Source organism: Oncorhynchus clarkii, chromosome 9 (genome assembly GCF_045791955.1).
Source record: "Oncorhynchus clarkii lewisi isolate Uvic-CL-2024 chromosome 9, UVic_Ocla_1.0, whole genome shotgun sequence".
NCBI classification, from domain to species: domain Eukaryota; kingdom Metazoa; phylum Chordata; class Actinopteri; order Salmoniformes; family Salmonidae; genus Oncorhynchus; species Oncorhynchus clarkii.
The window spans coordinates 79,838,311-79,862,608 of NC_092155.1; the positions used below are offsets into that span (position 1 = coordinate 79,838,311).

Consider the following 24,298-nt stretch of genomic DNA (forward strand, 5'->3'; position numbering starts at 1 on the left):
TAACAATTGACCATGTATATAACTATTGAGCCTGTATATAACTACTGACCCTGGAACTGACCCTGTATATAACTACTGACCCTGTATATAACTACTGACCCTGTATATAACTACTGACCCTGTATATAGCTACTGACCCTGTATATAACTATTGACCCTGTATATAGCTACTGACCCTGTATATAACTACTGACCCTGTATATAGCTACTGACGCTGTATATAACTACTGAACGTGGAACTGACCCTGTATATAGCTACTGGCCCTGTATATAGCAATTTACCCTGAATATAGCTACTGACCCTGTATATAGCTACTGACATTGTATGTAACTATTGACCCTGTGTATAATTACTGACCCTGTATATAACCACTGACCCTGGAACTGACCCTCTATATAACTTCTGACCCTGTATATAACTATTGACCCTGTATATAGCTACTGACCCTGTATATAACAACATACCCTGTATATAACTACTGACCCTGTATATAACTACTGATCCTGTATATAACAACTGACCCTGTATATAACCACTGACCCTGGAACTGACCCTGTATATAGCTACTGACATTATATGTAACTATTGACCCTGTGTATAATTACTGACCCTGTATATAACCACTGACCCTGGAACTGACCCTCTATATAACTACTGACCCTGTATATAGTTACTGACCCTGTATATAACTACTGACCCTGTTTATAACAATTGACCATGTATATAACTATTGAGCCTGTATATAACTACTGACCCTGGAACTGACCCTGTATATAACAACAGACCCTGTATAAAACTACTGACCCTGTATATAACTACTGACCCTGTATATAACTACTGACCCTGTATATAACTACTGACCCTCTATATAACTATTGACCCTGTATATAGCTACTGACCCTGTATATAACTACTGACCCTGGAACTGACCCTGTATATAGCTACTGACCCTGTTTATAACTACTGACCCTGTATATAGCTACTTACCCTGTATATAGTTACTAACCCTGTATATAACTATTGACCCTGTATATAACTACTGACCCTGTATATAACTACTGACCCTGTATATAGCTACTGACCCTGTATATAACTACTGACCCTGTATATAACTATTGACCCTGTATATAGCTACTGACCCTGTATACAACTACTGACCCTGTATATAACTACTGACCCTGTATATAACTACTGACCCTGTATATAACTACTGACCGTGGAACTGACCCTGTATATAGCTACTGACCCTGTATATAACTATTGGCCCTGTATATAACTACTGACCCTGTATATAACTACTGACCCTGTATATAGCTACTGACCCTGTATATAACTATTGACCCTGTATATAGCTACTGACCCTGTATATAACTACTGACCCTGTATATAGCTACTGGCCCTGTATATAACTACTGAACGTGGAACTGACCCTGTATATAGCTACTGGCCCTGTATATAACAATTGACCATGTATATAACTATTGAGCCTGTATATAACTACTGACCCTGGAACTGACCCTGTATATAACAACAGACCCTGTATATAACTACTGACCCTGTATATAACTACTGACCCTGTATATAACTACTGACCCTGTATATAACTACTGACCCTGTATATAACTACTGACCCTGGAACTGACCCTGTACATAGCTACTGACCCTGTATATAACTACTGACCCTGTATATAACTACTGACCCTCTATATAACTATTGACCCTGTATATAGCTACTGACCCTGTATATAACTACTGACCCTGGAACTGACCCTGTATATAGCTACTGACCCTGTTTATAACTACTGACCCTGTATATAGCTACTTACCCTGTATATAGTTACTAACCCTGTATATAACTATTGACCCTGTATATAACTACTGACCCTGTATATATCTACTGACCCTGTATATAACTACTGACCCTGTATATAACTATTGACCCTGTATATAGCTACTGACCCTGTATACAACTACTGACCCTGTATATAACTACTGACCCTGTATATAACTACTGACCCTGTATATAACTACTGACCGTGGAACTGACCCTGTATATAGCTACTGACCCTGTATATAACTATTGGCCCTGTATATAACTACTGACCCTGTATATAACTACTGACCCTGTATATAGCTACTGACCCTGTATATAACTATTGACCCTGTATATAGCTACTGACCCTGTATATAACTACTGACCCTGTATATAGCTACTGACCCTGTATATAACTACTGAACGTGGAACTGACCCTGTATATAGCTACTGGCCCTGTATATAACAATTTACCCTGTATATAGCTACTGACCCTGTATATAGCTACTGACCCTGTATATAACTACTGACCCTGTATATAGCTACTGACACTGTATGTAACTATTGACCCTGTATATAACTACTGACCCTGTATATAACCACTGACCCTGGACCTGACCCTGTATATAACTACTGACCCTGTATATAGCTACTGACCCTGTATATAGCTACTGACCCTGTATATAACTATTGACCCTGGAACTGACCCTGTAAATAGCTATTGATCCTGGAACTGACCCTGTATATAACAACTGACCCTGTATATAGCTACTTACCCTGTATATAGCTACTTACCCTGTATATAGCTACTGACCCTGTATATAGCTACTGACCCTGAAAATAGCTACTGACCCTGTATATAGCTACTGACCCTGTATATAACTACTGACCCTGTATATAGCTACTGACCCTGTATATAACTATTGACCCTGTATATAACTACTGACCCTGTATATAACCACTGACCCTGGAACTGACCCTGTATATAACTACTGACCCTGTATATAGCTACTGACCCTGTATATAACTATTGACACTGTAGATAGCTACTGACCCTGTATATAGCTACTGACCCTGTATACAACTATTGCCCCTTTATATAACAACTGACCCTGTATATAACTACTGACCCTGGAACTTACCCTGTAAATAGCTACTGATCCTGGAACTGACCCTGTACATAACTACTGACCCTGTATATAGCTACTTACCCTGTATATAGCTACTGACCCTGTATATAGCTACTGACCCTGAAAATAGCTACTGACCCTGTATATAGCTACTGACCCTGTATATAGCTACTGACCCTGGAACTGACCCTGTATATAACTACTGACCCTGTATATAACTACTGGCCCTGTATATAACTACTGACCCTGTATATAGCTACTGACCCTGTATATAACTACTGACCCTGTATATAACTACTGACCCTGTATTTAACTACTGACCCTGTATATAACTACTGACCCTGTATATAGCTACTGACCCTATATATATAGCTACTGACCCTGGAAAAGACCCTGTATATAACTACTGACCCTGGAACTGACCCTTTATATAACTACTGACCCTGTATATAACTATTGACCCTGTATATAGCTACTGACCCTGTATATAACTACTGACCCTGTATATAGCTACTGACCCTGTATACAACTATTGACCCTGTATATAACAACTGACCCTGTATATAACTACTGACCCTGGAACTGACCCTGTAAATAGCTATTGATCCTGGAACTGACCCTGTATATAACTACTGACCCTGTATATAGCTACTTACCCTGTATATAGCTACTGACCCTGTATATAGCTACTGACCCTGAAAATAGCTACTGACCCTGTATATAGCTACTGACCCTGTATATAACAACTGACCCTGTATATAACCACTGACCCTGGAACTGACCCTGTATATAACTACTGACCCTGTATATAGCTACTGACCCTGTATATAACTACTGACCCTGTATATAACTACTGACCCTGTATATAACTATTGACCCTGTATATAACTACTGACCCTGTATATAACTACTGATCCTGTATATAACAACTGACCCTGTATATAACAACTGACCCTGGAACTGACCCTGTATATAGCCACTGACCCTGTATATAACTATTGACCCTGTGTATAATTACTGACCCTGTATATAACCACTGACCCTGGAACTGACCCTGTATATAACTACTGACCCTGTATACAGCTACTGACCCTGTATATAACCACTGACCCAAGAACTGACCCTGTATATAACTACTGACCCTGTATATAGCTACTGACCCTGTATATAACTATTGACCCTGTATATAACTACTGACCCTGTATATAACTACTGACCCTGTATATAGCTACTGACCCTGTATATAACTATTGACCCTGTATATAACCACTGACCCTGGAACTGACCCTGTATATAACTACTGACCCTGTATATAGCTACTGAGCCTGTATATAACTATTGACCCTGTATATAACCACTGACCCTGGAACTGACCCTGTATATAACTACTGATCCTGTATATAACAACTGACCCTGTATATAACAACTGACCCTGGAACTGACCCTGTATATAGCCACTGACCCTGTATATAACTATTGACCCTGTGTATAATTACTGACCCTGTATATAACCACTGACCCTGGAACTGACCCTGTATATAACTACTGACCCTGTATACAGCTACTGACCCTGTATATAACCACTGACCCAAGAACTGACCCTGTATATAACTACTGACCCTGTATATAGCTACTGACCCTGTATATAACTATTGACCCTGTATATAACTACTGACCCTGTATATAACTACTGACCCTGTATATAGCTACTGACCCTGTATATAACTATTGACCCTGTATATAACCACTGACCCTGGAACTGACCCTGTATATAACTACTGACCCTGTATATAGCTACTGAGCCTGTATATAACTATTGACCCTGTATATAACCACTGACCCTGGAACTGACCCTGTATATAACTACTGACCCTGTATATAGCTACCGACCCTGTATATAACTACTGACCCTGTATATAACTACTGACCCTGTATATAACTACTGATCCTGTATATAACTACTGACCCTGTATATAACTACTGACCCTGTATATAACTACTGACCCTGTATATAACTACTGACTCTGTATATAACAACTGACCCTGTATATAACTACTGACCCTGGAACTGACCCTGTAAATAGCTATTGATCCTGGAACTGACCCTGTATATAACTACTGACCCTGTATGTAGCTACTTACCCTGTATATAGCTACTGTCCCTGTATATAGCTACTGACCCTGAAAATAGCTACTGACCCTGTATATAGCTACTGACCCTGTATATAACTACTGACCCTGTATATAGCTACTGACACTGTATATAACTATTGACCCTGTATATAACTACTGACCCTTTATATAACCACTGACCCTGGAACTGACCCTGTATATAACTACTGACACTGTATATAGCTACTGACCCTGTATATAACTATTGACCCTGTATATAGTTACTGACCCTGTATATAGCTACTGACCCTGTATATAACTACTGACCCTGTATATAACTACTGACCGTGGAACTGACCCTGTATATAGCTACTGACCCTGTATATAGCTACTGACCCTGTATATAACTACTGACCCTGTATATAGCTACTGACCCTGTATATAACTACTGACCCTGTATATAACTACTGATCCTGTATATTACTACTGACCCTGTATATAACTACTGACCCTGTATATAACTATTGACCCTGTATATAACTACTGACCCTGTATATAACTACTGACCCTGTATATAACTACTGACCCTGTATATAACTACTGACCCTGTATATAACTACTGACTCTGTATATAACAACTGACCCTGTATATAACTACTGACCCTGGAACTGACCCTGTAAATAGCTATTGATCCTGGAACTGACCCTGTATATAACTACTGACCCTGTATGTAGCTACTTACCCTGTATATAGCTACTGTCCCTGTATATAGCTACTGACCCTGAAAATAGCTACTGACCCTGTATATAGCTACTGACCCTGTATATAACTACTGACCCTGTATATAGCTACTGACACTGTATATAACTATTGACCCTGTATATAACTACTGACCCTTTATATAACCACTGACCCTGGAACTGACCCTGTATATAACTACTGACACTGTATATAGCTACTGACCCTGTATATAACTATTGACCCTGTATATAGTTACTGACCCTGTATATAGCTACTGACCCTGGAACTGACCCTGTAAATAGCTACTGATCCTGGAACTGACCCTGTATATAACTACTGACCCTGTATATAGCTACTTACCCTGTATATAGCTACTGAGCCTGTATATAGCTACTGACCCTGAAAATAGCTACTGACCCTGTATATAGCTAATGCCCCTGTATATAGCTACTGACCCTGGAACTGACCCTGTATATAACTACTGACCCTGTATATAACTACTGGCCCTGTATATAACTACTGACCCTGTATATAGCTACTGACCCTGTATATAACTACTGACCCTGTATATAACTACTGACCCTGTATATATAGCTACTGACCCTGGAACAGACCCTGTATATAACTACTGACCCTGGAACTGACCCTGTATATAACTACTGACCCTGTATATAACTACTGACCTTGTATATAACTACTGACCCTGTATATAGCTACTGACCCTGTATATAACTACTGACCCTGGAACTGACCCTGTATATAGCTACTGACCCTGTATACAACTATTGACCCTGTATATAACAACTGACCCTGTATATAACTACTGACCCTGGAACTGACCCTGTAAATAGCTATTGATCCTGGAACTGACACTGTATATAACTACTGACCCTGTATATAGCTACTGACCCTGTATATAACTACTGACCCTGTATATAGCTACTGACCCTGAAAATAGCTACTAACCCTGTATATAACTACTGACCCTGTATATAACAACTGACCCTGTATATAGCTACTGACCCTGTATATAACTACTGACCCTGTATATAACTACTGACCTTGTATATAACTACTGACCCTGTATATAACTACTGACCCTGGTACTGACCCTGTATATAACAACTGACCCTGTATATAGCTACTGACCCTGTATATAACTACTGACCCTGTATATAACTACTGACCCTGTATATAACTACTGACCCTGGAACTGACCCTGTAGATACAGTTGAAGTCGGAAGTTTACATACACCTTCACCAAATACATTTAAACTCAGTTTCTCACAATTCCTGACATTTAATCCTAGTAAAAATGCCCTGTCTTAGGTCAGTTAGGATCACCACTTTATTTTAAGAATGTGAAATGTCAGAATAATAGTAGAGAGAATTATTTATTTCAGCTTCTATTTCTTTCATCACATTCCCAGTGGGTCAGAAGTTTACATACACTCAATTAGTATTTGGTAGCATTGTCTTTAAACTGTTTAATTTGGGTCAAACGTTTCAGTTAGCCTTCAACAAGCTTCCCACAATAAGTTGGGTGAATTTTGGCCCATTCCTCCTGACAGAGCTGGTGTTACTGAGTCAAGTTTTTAGGCCTCCTGCCATCTATTTTGTGAAGTGCACCAGTCCCTCCTGCAGCAAAGCACCCCCACAACATGATGCTACCTCCCTGTGCTTCACGTTGGGATGGTGTTCTACATCTTGGAAGCCTCCCCCTTTTTCCTCCAAACATAGCGATGGTCATTATTGGTCAAACAGTTCTGTTTTTGTTTTGTCAGACCTGAGGACATTTCTCCAAAAAGTACGATCTTTGTCCCCATTTGCAGCTGCAAACCGTAGTCTGGATTTTTATGGCGGGTTTTGGAGCAGTGGCTTCCTCCTTGTTGAGTCGATATAGGATTCGTTTTATCAAATTTATTTATAAAGCCCTTCTTACATCAGCTGATATCTCAAAGTGCTGTACAGAAATCCAGCCTAAACCCCAAACAGCGCAGGTGTAGAAGCACGGTGGCTAGGAAAAACTCCCTAGAAAGGCCAGAACCTAGGAAGAAACCTAGAGATGAACCAGGCTATGAGGGGTGCCCAGTTCTCTTCTGGCTGTGCCGGGTGGAGATTATAACAGAACCTGTTCAAGATGTTCAAATGTTCATAGATGACCAGTAGGGTCAAATAATTATAATTACAGTGGTTGTAGAGGTTGCAACAGGTCAGCACCTCAGGAGTAAATGTCAATTGGCCGATCATTCAGAGTATCTCTAACGCTCCTGCTGTCTCTAGAGAGTTGATAACAGCAGGTCTGGGACAGGTAGCACGTCCGGTGAACAGGTCAGGGTTCCATAGCCGCAGGCAGAACAGTTGAAACTGGAGCAGCACGACTAGGTGGACTGGGGACAGCAAGGAGTCATCAGGCCAGGTAGTCCTGAGGCATGGTCCTAGGGCTGAGAGAGAGAGAGAGAGAGATAGAGAGACTTAAACTCGCACAGGACACCGGATAAGACAGGAGAAATACTCCAGATATAACAGACTGACACAAACTATTGCAGCATAAATACTGAGGGTTGAGTCAAGGAGGGGTCGGGAGACATTGTGGCCCCGTCCGACGATACCCCCGGACAGGGCCAACCAGGCAGGATATAACCCCACCCACTTTGCCAAAGCACAGCCCCCACACCACTAGAGGGATATCTTCAACTTACCATCCTGAGACAAGGCTGAGAAAAGCCCACAAAGATCTTCCCCACGGCACAACGCAAGGGGGGGCGCCAACCCAGACAGGAAATTCATGTCAGTGACTCAACCCACTCAAGTGACACACCCTTCCTAGGGACGGCATGGAAGAGCGCCAGATACTCAGCCCCTGTAATAGGGTTAGAGGCAGAGAATCCCAGTGGAAAGAAGGGAACCGGCCAGGCAGAGACAGCAAGGGTGGTTCGTTGCTCCCGTGCCTTTCCATTCACCTTCCCACTCCTGGGTCGACTACACTCAATCAAATGACCCACTGAGGAGAAGAGTCTTTCCCAAGGTTGCTGTTGATGCACATCCCATTGTAGTTATTGGGGTCAAATCTGTCTGCACTTTCTCTCACTCTCTCCCCCCTCTGTCTCTCGCACATCTGTAGATTCTCCACATGAATGACATTCCTCCGGTCAGCCCAGAGAGAATTGTTGCTTTACGAGACACAGCATTGTTCGGGTTTACAGTAGAGTAACAAAACATACAGGTTATGTTGGAAGTTTACATACATTTAGGTTAGAGTCATTAAAACTCGTTTTTCAACCACTCCACAAATGTCTTGTTAACAAACTATAGTTTTGGCAGGTCGGTTAGGACATCTACTTTGTGCATGACACAAATAAATTTTCCAACAATTGTTTACAAACAGATTATTTTACTTATATTTCACTGTATCACAATTCCAGTGGGTCAGAAGTTTACATACACTAAGTTGACTGTGGCTTTAAACAGCTTGGAAAATTTAAGTAAATGATGTCATGGCTTAAAAGGCTTTTGATAGGCTAATGACATCATTTGAGTCAATTGGAGGTGTACCTGTGGAAGTATTTCAAGGCCTACCTTCAAACTCAGTGCCTCTTTGCTTGACATCACGGGAAAATCAAAAGAAATCAGCCAAGACCTCAGAAAAAAAAATAAAAAACCTAAATTTAAAATGCCTGAAATGCCACGTTCATCTGTACAAACAATAGTACGAGTATAAACACCATGGGACCACGCAGCAGGATTGCAAATCAATCCCCTGCTGTGTGTCTTTTGCACTAAGTGTTCACATCACCTGTTCATGTGGGAAAGCCCACGTAGGACAAACAAAAAGGCCATTAAAACACATAGCTGACCACCGCAGCTCAATCAGGTGTAAGAACATTGACTATCCAATAGCAGCTCACTTTGTTTGAAGCTAACCAATCCTTTCACCTCTCTCAAATATACGGGCGTTGAGCATGTTGCTCTACCAAGGAGAGGAGGTAACATGGAGATCCTACCACTACAAAGGGAGACAGGATATCCTGTCTAAAAACATTGACCCCTAGTGGTCTGAATATTGACTTTGATCTCAGGCCCTTATGAACAATTCTATATTTTATGAACAAGTCTTATATATGTATCTATTCTTTCTACAGCTCATTAGACGACACCTACTATGTTCCCCCTGTTGATCACGCTGCATTAAGGTTGAACCAAAAGATTACATGTATCTAAAATAAAAACAAGATAATATTTGAAATATTATTAAATAATGTGCATTGAGGCATATATTATGTACAATATTAAATTGTTTGCATATGAGAATAGTCTACTATTTAATATGCCATAAGCTTCTGTACCATTTTCACTCCATTCATTCTAAATAACTTAATAATTATGACACAAACAATCACTATTGTCATTGGTTGAACTAAATGCACTGTTAGTCTACATAACCTGGTTCAAGTAGTCATGACATCACCCTGAAGACACAGTGATGCTGAAACGTCACCCTGAAGAAGACACAGTGATGCTGAAACTTCACCCTGAAGAAGACACAGTGATGCTGAAACGTCACCCTGAAGAAGACACAGTGATGCTGAAACGTCACCCTGAAGAAGACACAGTGATGCTGAAACGTCACCCTGAAGAAGACACAGTGATGCTGAAACGTCACCCTGAAGAAGACACAGTGATGCTGAAACGTCACCCTGAAGAAGACACAGTGATGCTGAAACGTCACCCTGAAGAAGACACAGTGATGCTGAAACGTCACCCTGAAGAAGACACAGTGATGCTGAAACGTCACCCTGAAGAAGACACAGTGATGCTGAAACGTCACCCTGAAGAAGACACAGTGATGCTGAAACGTCACCCTGAAGAAGACACAGTGATGCTGAAACGTCACCCTGAAGAAGACACAGTGATGCTGAAACGTCACCCTGAAGAAGACACAGTGATGCTGAAACGTCAGGTTAATATATGGAGTGCGCAACTCTTTATTTTTATGAAATGAACCAAAACATGTTTCTCACAAGTGTAGCAGGTTGTGATCTCTGCAAACAATGTTTCCACTCCGAGAACTGTAAAATCCCTAAATAATACATGCATAAACAGAAATGTAACCAAATGACAGGGATTAAAGGCACATTTACTACTGGTGACAAGTAATGGGGAAATTGATTAACAAAAATTCTCAGGTTAAACAATTCATGCAAACGGCTGAGCCAGTCTGGAGAGAGAGACTCCGATATCTTCACCACACACCCCTTCCCTGCTGAGCCAGTCTGGAGAGAGAGACTCCGATATCTTCACCACACACCCCTGCCCTACTGAGCCAGTCTGGAGAGAGAGACTGGCCTATATCTTCACCACACACCCCTGCCCTGCTGAGCCAGTCTGGAGAGAGAGACTGGCCTATATCTTCACCACACACCCCTGCCCTACTGAGCCATTCTGGAGAGAGAGACTCTCCTATATCTTCACCACACAACCCCGCCCTGCTGAGCCATTCTGGAGAGAGAGACTCTCCTATATCTTCACCACACACCCCTGCCCCACTGAGCCATTCTGGAGAGAGAGACTGGCCTATATCTTCACCACACACCCCTGCCCTGCTGAGCCAGTCTGGAGAGAGAGACTCTCCTATATCTTCACCACACACCCCTGCCCTACTGAGCCATTCTGGAGAGAGAGACTCTCCTATATCTTCACCACACATCCCTGCCCCACTGAGCCATTCTGGAGAGAGAGACTCTCCTATATCTTCACCACACACCCCTGCCCCACTGAGCAATTCTGGAGAGAGAGACTCTCCTATATCTTCACCACACACCCCTGCCCCACTGAGCCATTCTGGAGAGAGAGACTCTCCTATATCTCCACCACACACCCCTGCCCTGCTGAGCCATTCTGGAGAGAGACTCTCCTATATCTCCACCACACACCCCTGCCCCACTGAGCCATTCTGGAGAGAGAGACTCTCCTATATCTTCACCACACACCCCTGCCCTACTGAGCCATTCTGGAGAGAGACTCTCCTATATCTCCTGTGTCAACATTTTTTATTATACTCAAGACACATTATCTTCACATATTTTAGATGTTTTTCACAACTCAGTAATCAGCTTGGCATATTGCCACGCTGCCCTAACAGGCAGAGGCCAACGAGCTTGTGATATGAAACAATCCACAGCTATTTATTTAAAAAAGCAAGTGATCCTCGATTCCCGAATGACAAATGATGGTGTGTGTGTTCATCACTTATCAGCAGTAGCGTAAATGGCCTGGTAGGTGATGTGTCTGTGTTGATGATCCTCCATTGTGACCTGGTTAAACCCAGAGGCTCTCAGAGCTGCCATGTAGGCCTCGGGTTGCCAGTTCAGTCCAGGGAACTCCCTCCTGGACGCAAAGCTGACCACTCTGCTCAGTCTCAGAGTGGTCACCATCACGCCTCCTATATTAGAATGATACAGTAGAGACATTGAGTGGTCACCATCACACCAACCCCCCACAACAACAGTTCCCACACCAACCCCCCACACCAACAGTTCCCACACCAACAGTTCCCACACCAACCCCCCACACCAACAGTTCCCACACCAACCCCCCACAACAACAGTTCCCACACCAACAGTTCCCACACCAACCCCCCACACCAACAGTTCACACACCAACCCCCCACAACAACAGTTCCCACAACAACAGTTCCCACACCAACCCCCCACAACAACAGTTCCCACACCAACAGTTCCCACACCAACCCCCCACAACAACAGTTCCCACACCAACCCCCCACAACAACAGTTCCCACACCAACAGTTCCCACACCAACCCTCCCCACACCCCTCACCTGGTTTCATGACTCTGTGTATCTCTGCAGCTCCCTTCCTCAGGTCTGGCCAGTAGTAGTAACAATTACAGTGGAACACCTTGTCTACCATATTGTCTGCTAGAGGCATGGCTGCCACATCACACTGATACAGAGACACCTTCCCATTGGACACCAACTCCTTCAGAAGATCACCTGCCATCTAGATGGGTGAGGAGAGGGGAGGAGGGGAGGAGAGGGGAGAGGGGAGGGTAGGGGAAGAGAGGGGAGGAGGGGAGAAGAAGGGATAGGTGGGGAGGAGGAGAGGGGAGAAGGAGAGATTATGTGAAGAGAGGGTAGGGGGAGAGGTGTGGAGAAGGGAGAGGGGAGGGAGAGAGGAGGAGGGGGAGAAGGGAGAGGGGAGAGAGAGAGGAGGAGGGGGGAGAAGGGAGAGAGGAGGAGAGGGGAGAAGGGAGAGGAGAGGAGGAGGGGGGAGAAGGGAGAGGAGAGGAGGAGGGGGGAGAAGGGAGAGGAGAGGAGGGGAGAGAGGAGGAGGGGGGAGAAGGGAAAGGAGAGGGAGAGAGGAGGGGGGAGAAGGGAGAGGAGAGGAGGGGGAGCGAGGAGGAGGGGGGAGAAAGGAGAGGAGAGGAAGGGGAGAGAGGATGTGAGAAAAGCAGTGTTGTAGTTGAGTCACTAAATTGCCACCCCTCTACTCACTAATTTACTCTCTCTCTCACCTTGTGCATGTATTGTGAGTAGTCCACTCCTATGAGTCTCCCAGTAGGTTCTGTCAGCAGTGTGGCTGCAGCCTTCAGGCCCAGACCTGGCCCGTGGCCCAGCTCTAACACTGTATCTCCAGGCTGGATCCCAGACAGAGACACCGCACTCTCCTCTAACATCTTGTTGTGATACTTCAGGAACTTAGTGATCAGCCAACCATACACTGACCGGGTGGGATGACCCAACTGCTGCCCCAGCTTCTCTAATAAGATCATCTAGAGGAGAGAGAGTGGGAGAGAGAGTGGGAGAGGAAAGAGAGAGTGGGCGAGGAGAGAGAGAGTGGGATAGGAAAGAGAGAGTGGGAGAGAGAGTGGGATAGGAAAGAGAGAGTGGGAGAGGAGAGAGAGTGGGAGAGGAGAGGGAGAGGAGAGAGAGTGGGAGAGGAGAGAGAGAGTGGGAGAGGAGAGAGAGTGGGAGAGGAGAGAGAGTGGGATAGGAAAGAGAGTGGGAGAGGAGAGAGAGTGGGAGAGGAAAGAGAGAGTGGGAGAGAGAGTGGGATAGGAAAGAGAGAGTGGGAGAGGAGAGAGAGTGGGAGAGAGAGTGGGATAGGAAAGAGAGAGTGGGAGAGGAGAGAGAGTGGGATAGGAAAGAGAGAGTGGGAGAGGAGAGAGAGTGGGATAGGAAAGAGAGAGTGGGAGAGGAGAGAGAGTGGGAGAGAGACGGAGAGGAGAGAGAGTGAGTGAGGAGAGAGAGTGGGAGAGGAGAGAGGGAGAGGAGAGAGAGAGGGAGAGGGAGAGGAGGAGAGGAGAGTGGGAGAGGAGAGTGGGAGAGGAGAGAGAGAGGGAGAGGAGAGAGAGAGGGAGAGGAGAGAGGGAGAGGAGAGGAGAGAGAGAGGGAGGGAGAAAGAGACGAGAGAGAGGGGGAGAGGGGGGAGAGGGAGAGGAGAGAGAGTGGGAGAGGAGAGAGAGTGGGAGAGAAGAGAGAGGGACAGGGAATTTCACTCAGTTACACAAAGATGAGGAAATCAGACAATTTAAATAAATACATTAGGATGGCAGGCCTGGGAGGGCAGGGCTGGGAGGGCAGGCCTGGGAGGGCAGGGCAGGGAGGGCAGGCCTGGGAGGGCAGGGCTGGGAGGGCAGGGCAGGAAGGGCATGCCTGGGAGGGCAGGGCAGGGAGGGCAGGCCTGGGAGGGCAGGCCTGGGAGGGCAGCGCAGGGAGGGCAGGGCAGGGAGGGCAGGCCTGGGAGGGCAGGGCTGGGAGGGCAGGGCTGGGAGGGCAGGGCTGGGAGGGCAGGCCTGGGAGGGCAGGGCAGGGAGGGCAGGCCTGGGAGGGCAGGGCTGGGAGGGCAGGCCTGGGAGGGCAGGCCTGGGAGGGCAGGGCAGGGAGGGCAGGCCTGGGAGGGCAGGGCAGGGAGGGAACTCGGGAAAATACGAGGTCAAATCATGACGTCAGTGATCTTCAGGTCAGGAAGTCAGAGCTCTGGAAAGAGGGCGGATTTGGTGGATCTTTCATATAGTTTCCCCCTCAGATCCTAGTTGTTTTGAAGTGGGAAATTACCAGTGAGTCAGGGTTGCCATGTCCACAATTTTCCCGCTAAATTAAGCTACTTTGAAAAACAATTTTGCAGGTGAAAATGCATTAGTCACAGGTTGAAATTGCACTGCGGCCACCATAGCATTTAAAAATATAGACAGTGCCTTGCGAAAGTATTCGGCCCCCTTGAACTTTGCGACCTTTTGCCACATTTCAGGCTTCAAACATAAAGATAGAAAACTGTATTTTTTTGTGAAGAATCAACAACAAGTGGGACACAATCATGAAGTGGAACGACATTTATTGGATATTTCAAACTTTTTAAAGTTTTTTTCATCCATGATCACTCTGGATGAACTGCAGAGATCTACAGCTGAGGTGGGAGACTCTGTCCATAGGACAACAATCAGTCGTATATTGCACAAATCTGGCCTTTATGGAAGAGTGGCAAGAAGAAAGCCATTTCTTAGATATCCATAAAAAGTGTTGTTTAAAGTTTGCCACAAGCCACCTGGGAGACACACCAAACATGTGGAAGAAGGTGCTCTGGTCAGATGAAACCAAAATTGAACTTTTTGGCAACAATGCAAAACGTTATGTTTGGCGTAAAAGCAACACAGCTGAACACACCATCCCCACTGTCAAACATGGTGGTGGCAGCATCGTGGTTTGGGCCTGCTTTTCTTCAGCAGGGACAGGGAAGATGGTTAAAATTGATGGGAAGATGGATGGAGCCAAATACAGGACCATTCTGGAAGAAAACCTGATGGAGTCTGCAAAAGACCTGAGACTGGGACGGAGATTTGTCTTCCAACAAGACAATGATCCAAAACATAAAGCAAAATCTACAATGGAATGGTTCAAAAATAAACATATCCAGGTGTTAGAATGGCCAAGTCAAAGTCCAGACCTGAATCCAATCGAGAATCTGTGGAAAGAACTGAAAACTGCTGTTCACAAATGCTCTCCATCCAACCTCACTGAGCTCGAGCTGTTTTGCAAGGAGGAATGGGAAAAAATTTCAGTCTCTCGATGTGCAAAACTGATAGAGACATACCCCAAGCGACTTACAGCTGTAATCGCAGCAAAAGGTGGCGCTACAAAGTATTAACTTAAGGGGGCTGAATAATTTTGCACGCCCAATTTTTCAGTTTTTGATTTGTTAAAAAAGTTTGAAATATCCAATAAATGTTGTTCCACTTCATGATTGTGTCCCACTTGTTGTTGATTCTTCACAAAAAAAATACAGTTTTATATCTTTATGTTTGAAGCCTGAAATGTGGCAAAAGGTCGCAAAGTTCAAGGGGGCCGAATACTTTCGCAAGGCACTGTATTTCACTTGAGCTGCTGCTGCTGGCTATCAGGCAGCCTGTGGGTGGTGAGGAGGGGTAAGTGGAGGACCGTGTGTTTTGAGAGAACTGGTTTAGAGAACTGGTTTAGAGAACTGGTTTAGAGAGAACTGCAGCAGAGTCAAGGAGGAAGAGTTTACCAGTTGTAGGTAGGGCTACTTAGATGGTCATTATGGAGACGCCTGTTTACCATGACTGACTTTTGGCACACTACAGAGCTTTACATACGTTTCACGTCAACTGATACTAAACCGTATCAAGCCATGGGTTTTACACCTGCTCAAATCTTGCTGGTCAAGCGAGGCGCGAGTGGAAATAGAAGTTATTCCCTCATCATGGGGCACAGTGAGGTGTCCTTCGCTCCCGATTCCCGTTTGCCGAGCACTGATGTCATGCAGTATGTTAGAGGGATGGGTAAAACTCCCGTCCCCAGGTGTCTGATTGGTGTCACTCTTTCCCTCCATCTCTGGCAAACACAGCTGATTAAACATAAGGATTAGGTGATTATTGGAGTCAGGTGTATTAGTTGGGACAAAACCGACGAGGACTGGAGCCAATCAGGTTGACAGCTAAAGCATATTCATTACTTTTCTAGTCCGATGAAAATGGAATGATTCTTAACACTCCTCAGTCTCAACTTCGGCATTCAAGTTTTAAAATTCTCGCCGAAGTTTTCAGCTACAAGAATAAACTGGCTGAGTGACGTGGACAGGCGACACTGGCAAGGTTAACTTAGCAGCTAGCTAACGTCAGTACTAATTTAGAATTGTTTGACTAACTTGGCTAGCTAATGTCAGTTATCTTCGACTAGCTAAAGTCATTGCACACAGTACTTGGGATTATTGGAAGTAGTTAGCCAGGCGATTTTATACAAGTTTGTTATCTGGTGATTTAAACTCATTTCAGCAAAAAATCTGAAAAGATCAAGCCATTTTTTGCACGAACCTAAAGCTAACATTAGTTAGGCTGGACAATAGAACGAGTCCAAATTCACCCAAGGTTGAAAAAATGGCAAAAGAGCGTTGGCTAAGCTGGAACCCGACCGCGAGCACAAATGAATGGAATCAAACGTTTTGATTGGAGTGATGCGTGGAGTACGTCAGCATTGCATTGGACCCACACCGCTCGCGTGGAGTACGTCAGCATTGCATTGGACCCACACCGCTCGCGTGGAGTACGTCAGCATTGCATTGGACCCACACCGCTCGCGTGGAGTACGTCAGCATTGCATTGGACCCACACCGCTCGCGTGGAGTACGTCAGCATTGCATTGGACCCACACCGCTCGCGTGGAGTACGTCAGCATTGCATTGGACCCACACCGCTCGCGTGGAGTACGTCAGCATTGCATTTGGACCCACACCGCTCGCGTGGAGTACGTCAGCATTGCATTGGACCCACACCGCTCGCGTGGAGTACGTCAGCATTGCATTGGACCCACACCGCTCGCGTGGAGTACGAAAGCATTGCATAGGACCCACACCGCTCGCGTGGAGTACGTCAGCATTGCATTGGACCCACACCGCTCGCGTGGAGTACGTCAGCATTGCATTGGACCCACACCGCTCGCGCGGAGTACGTCAGCATTGCATTGGACCCACACCGCTCGCGCGGAGTACGTCAGCATTGCATTGGACCCACACCGCTCGCGTGGAGTACGTCAGCATTGCATTGGACCCACACCGCTCGCGTGGAGTACGTCAGCATTGCATTGGACCCACACCGCTCGCGTGGAGTACGTCAGCATTGCATTGGACCCACACCGCTCGCGTGGAGTACGTCAGCATTGCATTGGACCCACACCGCTCGCGTGGAGTACGTCAGCATTGCATTGGACCCACACCCCTCGCGCGGAGTACGTCAGCATTGCATTGGACCCACACCGCTCGCGTGGAGTACGTCAGCATTGCATTGGACCCACACCGCTCGCGCGGAGTACGTCAGCATTGCATTGGACCCACACCCCTCGCGTGGAGTACGTCAGCATTGCATTGGACCCACACCCCTCGCGCGGAGTACGTCAGCATTGCATTGGACCCACACCGCTCGCGCGGAGTACGTCAGCATTGCATTGGACCCACACCGCTCGCGTGGAGTACGTCAGCATTGCATTGGACCCACACCGCTCGCGCGGAGTACGTCAGCATTGCATTGGACCCACACCGCTCGCGCGGAGTACGTCAGCATTGCATTGGACCCACACCGCTCGCGTGGAGTACGTCAGCATTGCATTGGACCCACACCGCTCGCGTGGAGTACGTCAGCATTGCATTGGACCCACACCGCTCGCGTGGAGTACGTCAGCATTGCATTGGACCCACACCGCTCGCGTGGAGTACGTCAGCATTGCATTGGACCCACACCGCTCGCGTGGAGTACGTCAGCATTGCATTGGACCCACACCCCTCGCGCGGAGTACGTCAGCATTGCATTGGACCCACACCGCTCGCGTGGAGTACGTCAGCATTGCATTGGACCCACACCGCTCGCGCGGAGTACGTCAGCATTGCATTGGACCCACACCCCTCGCGTGGAGTACGTCAGCATTGCATTGGACCCACACCCCTCGCGCGGAGTACGTCAGCATTGCATTGGACCCACACCGCTCGCGCGGAGTACGTCAGCATTGCATTGGACCCACACCGCTCGCGTGGAGTACGTCAGCATTGCATTGGACCCACACCGCTCGCGTGGAGTACGTCAGCATTGCATTGGACCCACACCGCTCGCGTGGAGTACGTCAGCATTGCATTGGACCCACACCGCTCGCGTGGAGTACGTCAGCATTGCATTGGACCCACACCGCTCGCGTGGAGTACGTCAGCATTGCATTGGACCCACACCGCTCGCGTGGAGTACGTCAGCATTGCATTGGACCCACACCGCTCGCGTGGAGTACGTCAGCATTGCATTGGACCCACACCGCTCGCGTGGAGTACGTCAGCATTGCATTGGACCCACACCGCTCGCGTGGAGTACGTCAGCATTGCATTGGACCCACACCGCTCGCGTGGAGTACGTCAGCATTGCATTGGACCCACACCGCTCGCGTGGAGTACGTCAGCATTGCATTGGACCCACACCGCTCGCGTGGAGTACGTCAGCATTGCATTGGACCCACACCGCTCGCGTGGAGTACGTCAGCATTGCATTGGACCCACACCGCTCGCGTGGAGTACGTCAGCATTGCATTGGACCCACACCGCTCGCGTGGAGTACGTCAGCATTGCATTGGACCCACACCGCTCGCGTGGAGTACGTCAGCATTGCATTGGACCCACACCGCTCGCGTGGAGTACGTCAGCATTGCATTGGACCCACACCGCTCGCGTGGAGTACGTCAGCATTGCATTGGACCCACACCGCTCGCGTGGAGTACGTCAGCATTGCATTGGACCCACACCGCTCGCGTGGAGTACGTCAGCATTGCATTGGACCCACACCGCTCGCGTGGAGTACGTCAGCATTGCATTGGACCCACACCGCTCGCGTGGAGTACGTCAGCATTGCATTGGACCACACACCGCTCGCGTGGAGTACGTCAGCATTGCATTGGACCCACACCGCTCGCGTGGAGTACGTCAGCATTGCATTGGACCCACACCGCTCGCGTGGAGTACGTCAGCATTGCATTGGACCCACACCGCTCGCGTGGAGTACGTCAGCATTGCATTGGACCCACACCGCTCGCGTGGAGTACGTCAGCATTGCATTGGACCCACACCGCTCGCGTGGAGTACGTCAGCATTGCATTGGACCCACACCGCTCGCGTGGAGTACGTCAGCATTGCATTGGACCCACACCGCTCGCGTGGAGTACGTCAGCATTGCATTGGACCCACACCGCTCGCGTGGAGTACGTCAGCATTGCATTGGACCCACACCGCTCGCGTGGAGTACGTCAGCATTGCATTGGACCCACACCGCTCGCGTGGAGTACGTCAGCATTGCATTGGACCCACACCGCTCGCGTGGAGTACGTCAGCATTGCATTGGACCCACACCGCTCGCGTGGAGTACGTCAGCATTGCATTGGACCCACACCGCTCGCGTGGAGTACGTCAGCATTGCATTGGACCCACACCGCTCGCGTGGAGTACGTCAGCATTGCATTGGACCCACACCGCTCGCGTGGAGTACGTCAGCATTGCATTGGACCCACACCGCTCGCGTGGAGTACGTCAGCATTGCATTGGACCCACACCGCTCGCGTGGAGTACGTCAGCATTGCATTGGACCCACACCGCTCGCGTGGAGTACGTCAGCATTGCATTGGACCCACACCGCTCGCGTGGAGTACGTCAGCATTGCATTGGACCCACACCGCTCGCGTGGAGTACGTCAGCATTGCATTTGGACCCACACCGCTCGCGTGGAGTACGTCAGCATTGCATTTGGACCCACACCGCTCGCGTGGAGTACGTCAGCATTGCATTGGACCCACACCGCTCGCGTGGAGTACGTCAGCATTGCATTGGACCCACACCGCTCGCGTGGAGTACGTCAGCATTGCATTTGGACCCACACCGCTCGCGTGGAGTACGTCAGCATTGCATTGGACCCACACCGCTCGCGTGGAGTACGTCAGCATTGCATTGGACCCACACCGCTCGCGTGAAGTACGTCAGCATTGCATTGGACCCACACCGCTCGCGTGGAGTACGTCAGCATTGCATTGGACCCACACCGCTCGCGTGGAGTACGTCAGCATTGCATTGGACCCACACCGCTCGCGTGGAGTACGTCAGCATTGCATTGGACCCACACCGCTCGCGTGGAGTACGTCAGCATTGCATTGGACCCACACCGCTCGCGTGGAGTACGTCAGCATTGCATTGGACCCACACCGCTCGCGTGGAGTACGTCAGCATTGCATTGGACCCACACCGCTCGCGTGGAGTACGTCAGCATTGCATTGGACCCACACCGCTCGCGTGGAGTACGTCAGCATTGCATTGGACCCACACCGCTCGCGTGGAGTACGTCAGCATTGCATTTGGACCCACACCGCTCGCGTGGAGTACGTCAGCATTGCATTTGGACCCACACCGCTCGCGTGGAGTACGTCAGCATTGCATTGGACCCACACCGCTCGCGTGGAGTACGTCAGCATTGCATTGGACCCACACCGCTCGCGTGGAGTACGTCAGCATTGCATTTGGACCCACACCGCTCGCGTGGAGTACGTCAGCATTGCATTTGGACCCACACCGCTCGCGTGGAGTACGTCAGCATTGCATTGGACCCACACCGCTCGCGTGGAGTACGTCAGCATTGCATTGGACCCACACCGCTCGCGTGAAGTACGTCAGCATTGCATTGGACCCACACCGCTCGCGTGGAGTACGTCAGCATTGCATTGGACCCACACCGCTCGCGTGGAGTACGTCAGCATTGCATTGGACCCACACCGCTCGCGTGGAGTACGTCAGCATTGCATTTGGACCCACACCGCTCGCGTGGAGTACGTCAGCATTGCATTTGGACCCACACCGCTCGCGTGGAGTACGTCAGCATTGCATTGGACCCACACCGCTCGCGTGGAGTACGTCAGCATTGCATTTGGACCCACACCGCTCGCGTGGAGTACGTCAGCATTGCATTGGACCCACACCGCTCGCGTGGAGTACGTCAGCATTGCATTGGACCCACACCGCTCGCGTGGAGTACGTCAGCATTGCATTTGGACCCACACCGCTCGCGTGGAGTACGTCAGCATTGCATTGGACCCACACCGCTCGCGTGGAGTACGTCAGCATTGCATTGGACCCACACCGCTCGCGTGAAGTACGTCAGCATTGCATTGGACCCACACCGCTCGCGTGGAGTACGTCAGCATTGCATTGGACCCACACCGCTCGCGTGGAGTACGTCAGCATTGCATTGGACCCACACCGCTCGCGTGGAGTACGTCAGCATTGCATTGGACCCACACCGCTCGCGTGGAGTACGTCAGCATTGCATTGGACCCACACCGCTCGCGTGGAGTACGTCAGCATTGCAATATAAAATGTACACAGACATGTTATTCAATCATTGGACCCACACTGCTCGCGAGCGTCTGAGTAGCCAGGCGCTAAAATAGAAGTCAGTTCTATTTGTGATGTTGAACGCGGTGCAAGTCCTGCCTCATCCCCCCCCCCACCCCCCCACCCCCCCCCCACCCCCCTCATTGGTTAATAGGAGCAGATACCCACGCGCCATCTCCAGACCTGCCAACCCTGTCCCAATATTTTAGAGAACTAGATGCGCGTGGCAAATTGGGGTTCTCCCCCCCCACGCTCGCGCTGTTTGTGAGTTCTATCATTGCGATCAGATTGTACCAAATCAAGTCTATTAAAGGTTGGAATACTTGGATTCCATTTACTCAGATGGTGAAAGTCACAAACAAGATGTAATTAGAAAGAACACACAAAGGGCCTTTATTCTTGGAGTTTTTTTTTATTAAAACAAATCAGGCTCCCTTAATTTAGGTTTTTAACTGGGATCTCGTACCTGCGGACACATATCAGGCTCCCTTAATTTAGGTTTTTAACTGGGATCTCGTACCTGCGGACACGGACGTAGAATTGCGTAGTCCTGCATGTTGGCAGGTCTGCATCTCATTGGTTATACCCACGTGGGTGATTGAAAGGTAAACTGAGGTCGGTTGTGGTAATACACTGTCGCGGTGCTGACTTTAGCCCAATACCTGCAGCAAAAGCCTCTACCCCGTGACTGAGTACTGCAGGACTTTAGTTACTTCGGTGTAACAAGGGCCTAGCCTTGCTGCTATTTATTGGTAATGGCCCTTCGGGTGAGTTGGGTTTGTTCCTTCGTTCACGTTGTCACTCCCTTATTTTCCGGTCTAGTATGAGGCCTTGGATAGATATACACCTATTTAAATATTCTTAAGCGTTATGGATTCCTCCTATATTTCCTTACCTTCAAGTTATCTTTACCTATGTATATATCAATACCTAATAACAACTCCTAGTAGTTATTATGCTCGTCAGCTAGTAGTCACCCGGAAACTAGTATTGGTATATGTTTTGACTCTCTTAAAAATATATTATTGTCCACACAATGAAATATTCTTTAGTGCAATCACTTTAACCTATAACCAGGGTCACTTTCTGTTCAGTGAGAGTGTCAAAGGTGTTTGCTCTCCAGATCGTTAATCTGGCCTAGTTGTCAAAGTTTCAAGCTTTTATTAAGTCACTCTGTTTTTTGTCTTATACACATCATTACAATTCAATGGTTATACAGTTTCTCAATACAACAATAATGCTCAATCAATCCTTAATGCTTTAAGCTATGCCAGATAATATTGCAAAACTTTAAATGCGTTAACACTTCTAACAATATTGACTAAATAGTAAAAAGAGTTAAATTACCTTAAATGCTCCGCCCCCTGGTCACTTTCCTGTAATTGGTATTCTCACAGCACTAACACTAGATTCTGAATTCCAATATCTCTATACACTTCCAACTCTGTGTATGGACTCAATATATTGTAACTGGTACTTGGCTGTTTTTCCTTGAATTGCTAATCACCTCTGGTTCCTGGTGTCTAAAATGCGAACGCCCGCTTTGCCTGTGTGATCAAGAGGTGGTTAGACCCCTGTTTTTCGGAGACTCAGTCGGGTTCACAAAATTCAACCAGTTTCTTCAGATAGTGACCCAATAAGTACTTAACCAAAATTATCCAGTTCTCAAAATATTGTTCTACTCTAACAAAAAGCGTATAGTGCAAAAGTAAATTGACCTATGATGATTTTCCATGTGAAGTCTGTCTCATATGTTAACGAGGATCATACTGTCTTATGATCTCTGTTCTCTTTATATACCTTTTTACAGGGGAAGTTCCCACTGGTGCTGTAGACCTACGTAACCTTAGGCCTGTGTGTTAAACGGAAGCTTCCTATTATTACCATTTAAGGTCATGCACTACTGACTCTCATATTGCTGCTTCCGTGTTACTGTTGGCTGATTCTACTCAATCATACCAGCTGGTTGTTTCTACCACTGGAGGTGGCGTAGGGGGTATGTCAAGCGTCAGCTGGGAGAAGTCTATGATAGGTATCTCCTCTGCTTCCCCCTGTTGTCCAGTTTCTGCA

At 47.3% G+C, this 24,298-nt stretch overlaps 1 protein-coding gene across 1 annotated transcript; it reads right to left on the minus strand.

Annotated features, from left to right (window-relative positions):
- Window positions 1-10,757: 10,757 nt before the first annotated feature.
- Window positions 10,758-24,006, minus strand: LOC139417440 (uncharacterized methyltransferase YdaC). Its single transcript, XM_071166724.1, has 4 exons — window positions 23,576-24,006; window positions 13,332-13,589; window positions 12,637-12,817; window positions 10,758-12,240 (listed from the first exon to the last, which is right to left on the minus strand). Exons 2-4 carry the CDS (start codon window positions 13,587-13,589, stop codon window positions 12,044-12,046), a joined length of 636 nt encoding a protein of 211 aa, XP_071022825.1. The 5' UTR covers window positions 23,576-24,006; the 3' UTR covers window positions 10,758-12,043.
- Window positions 24,007-24,298: the final 292 nt, after the last annotated feature.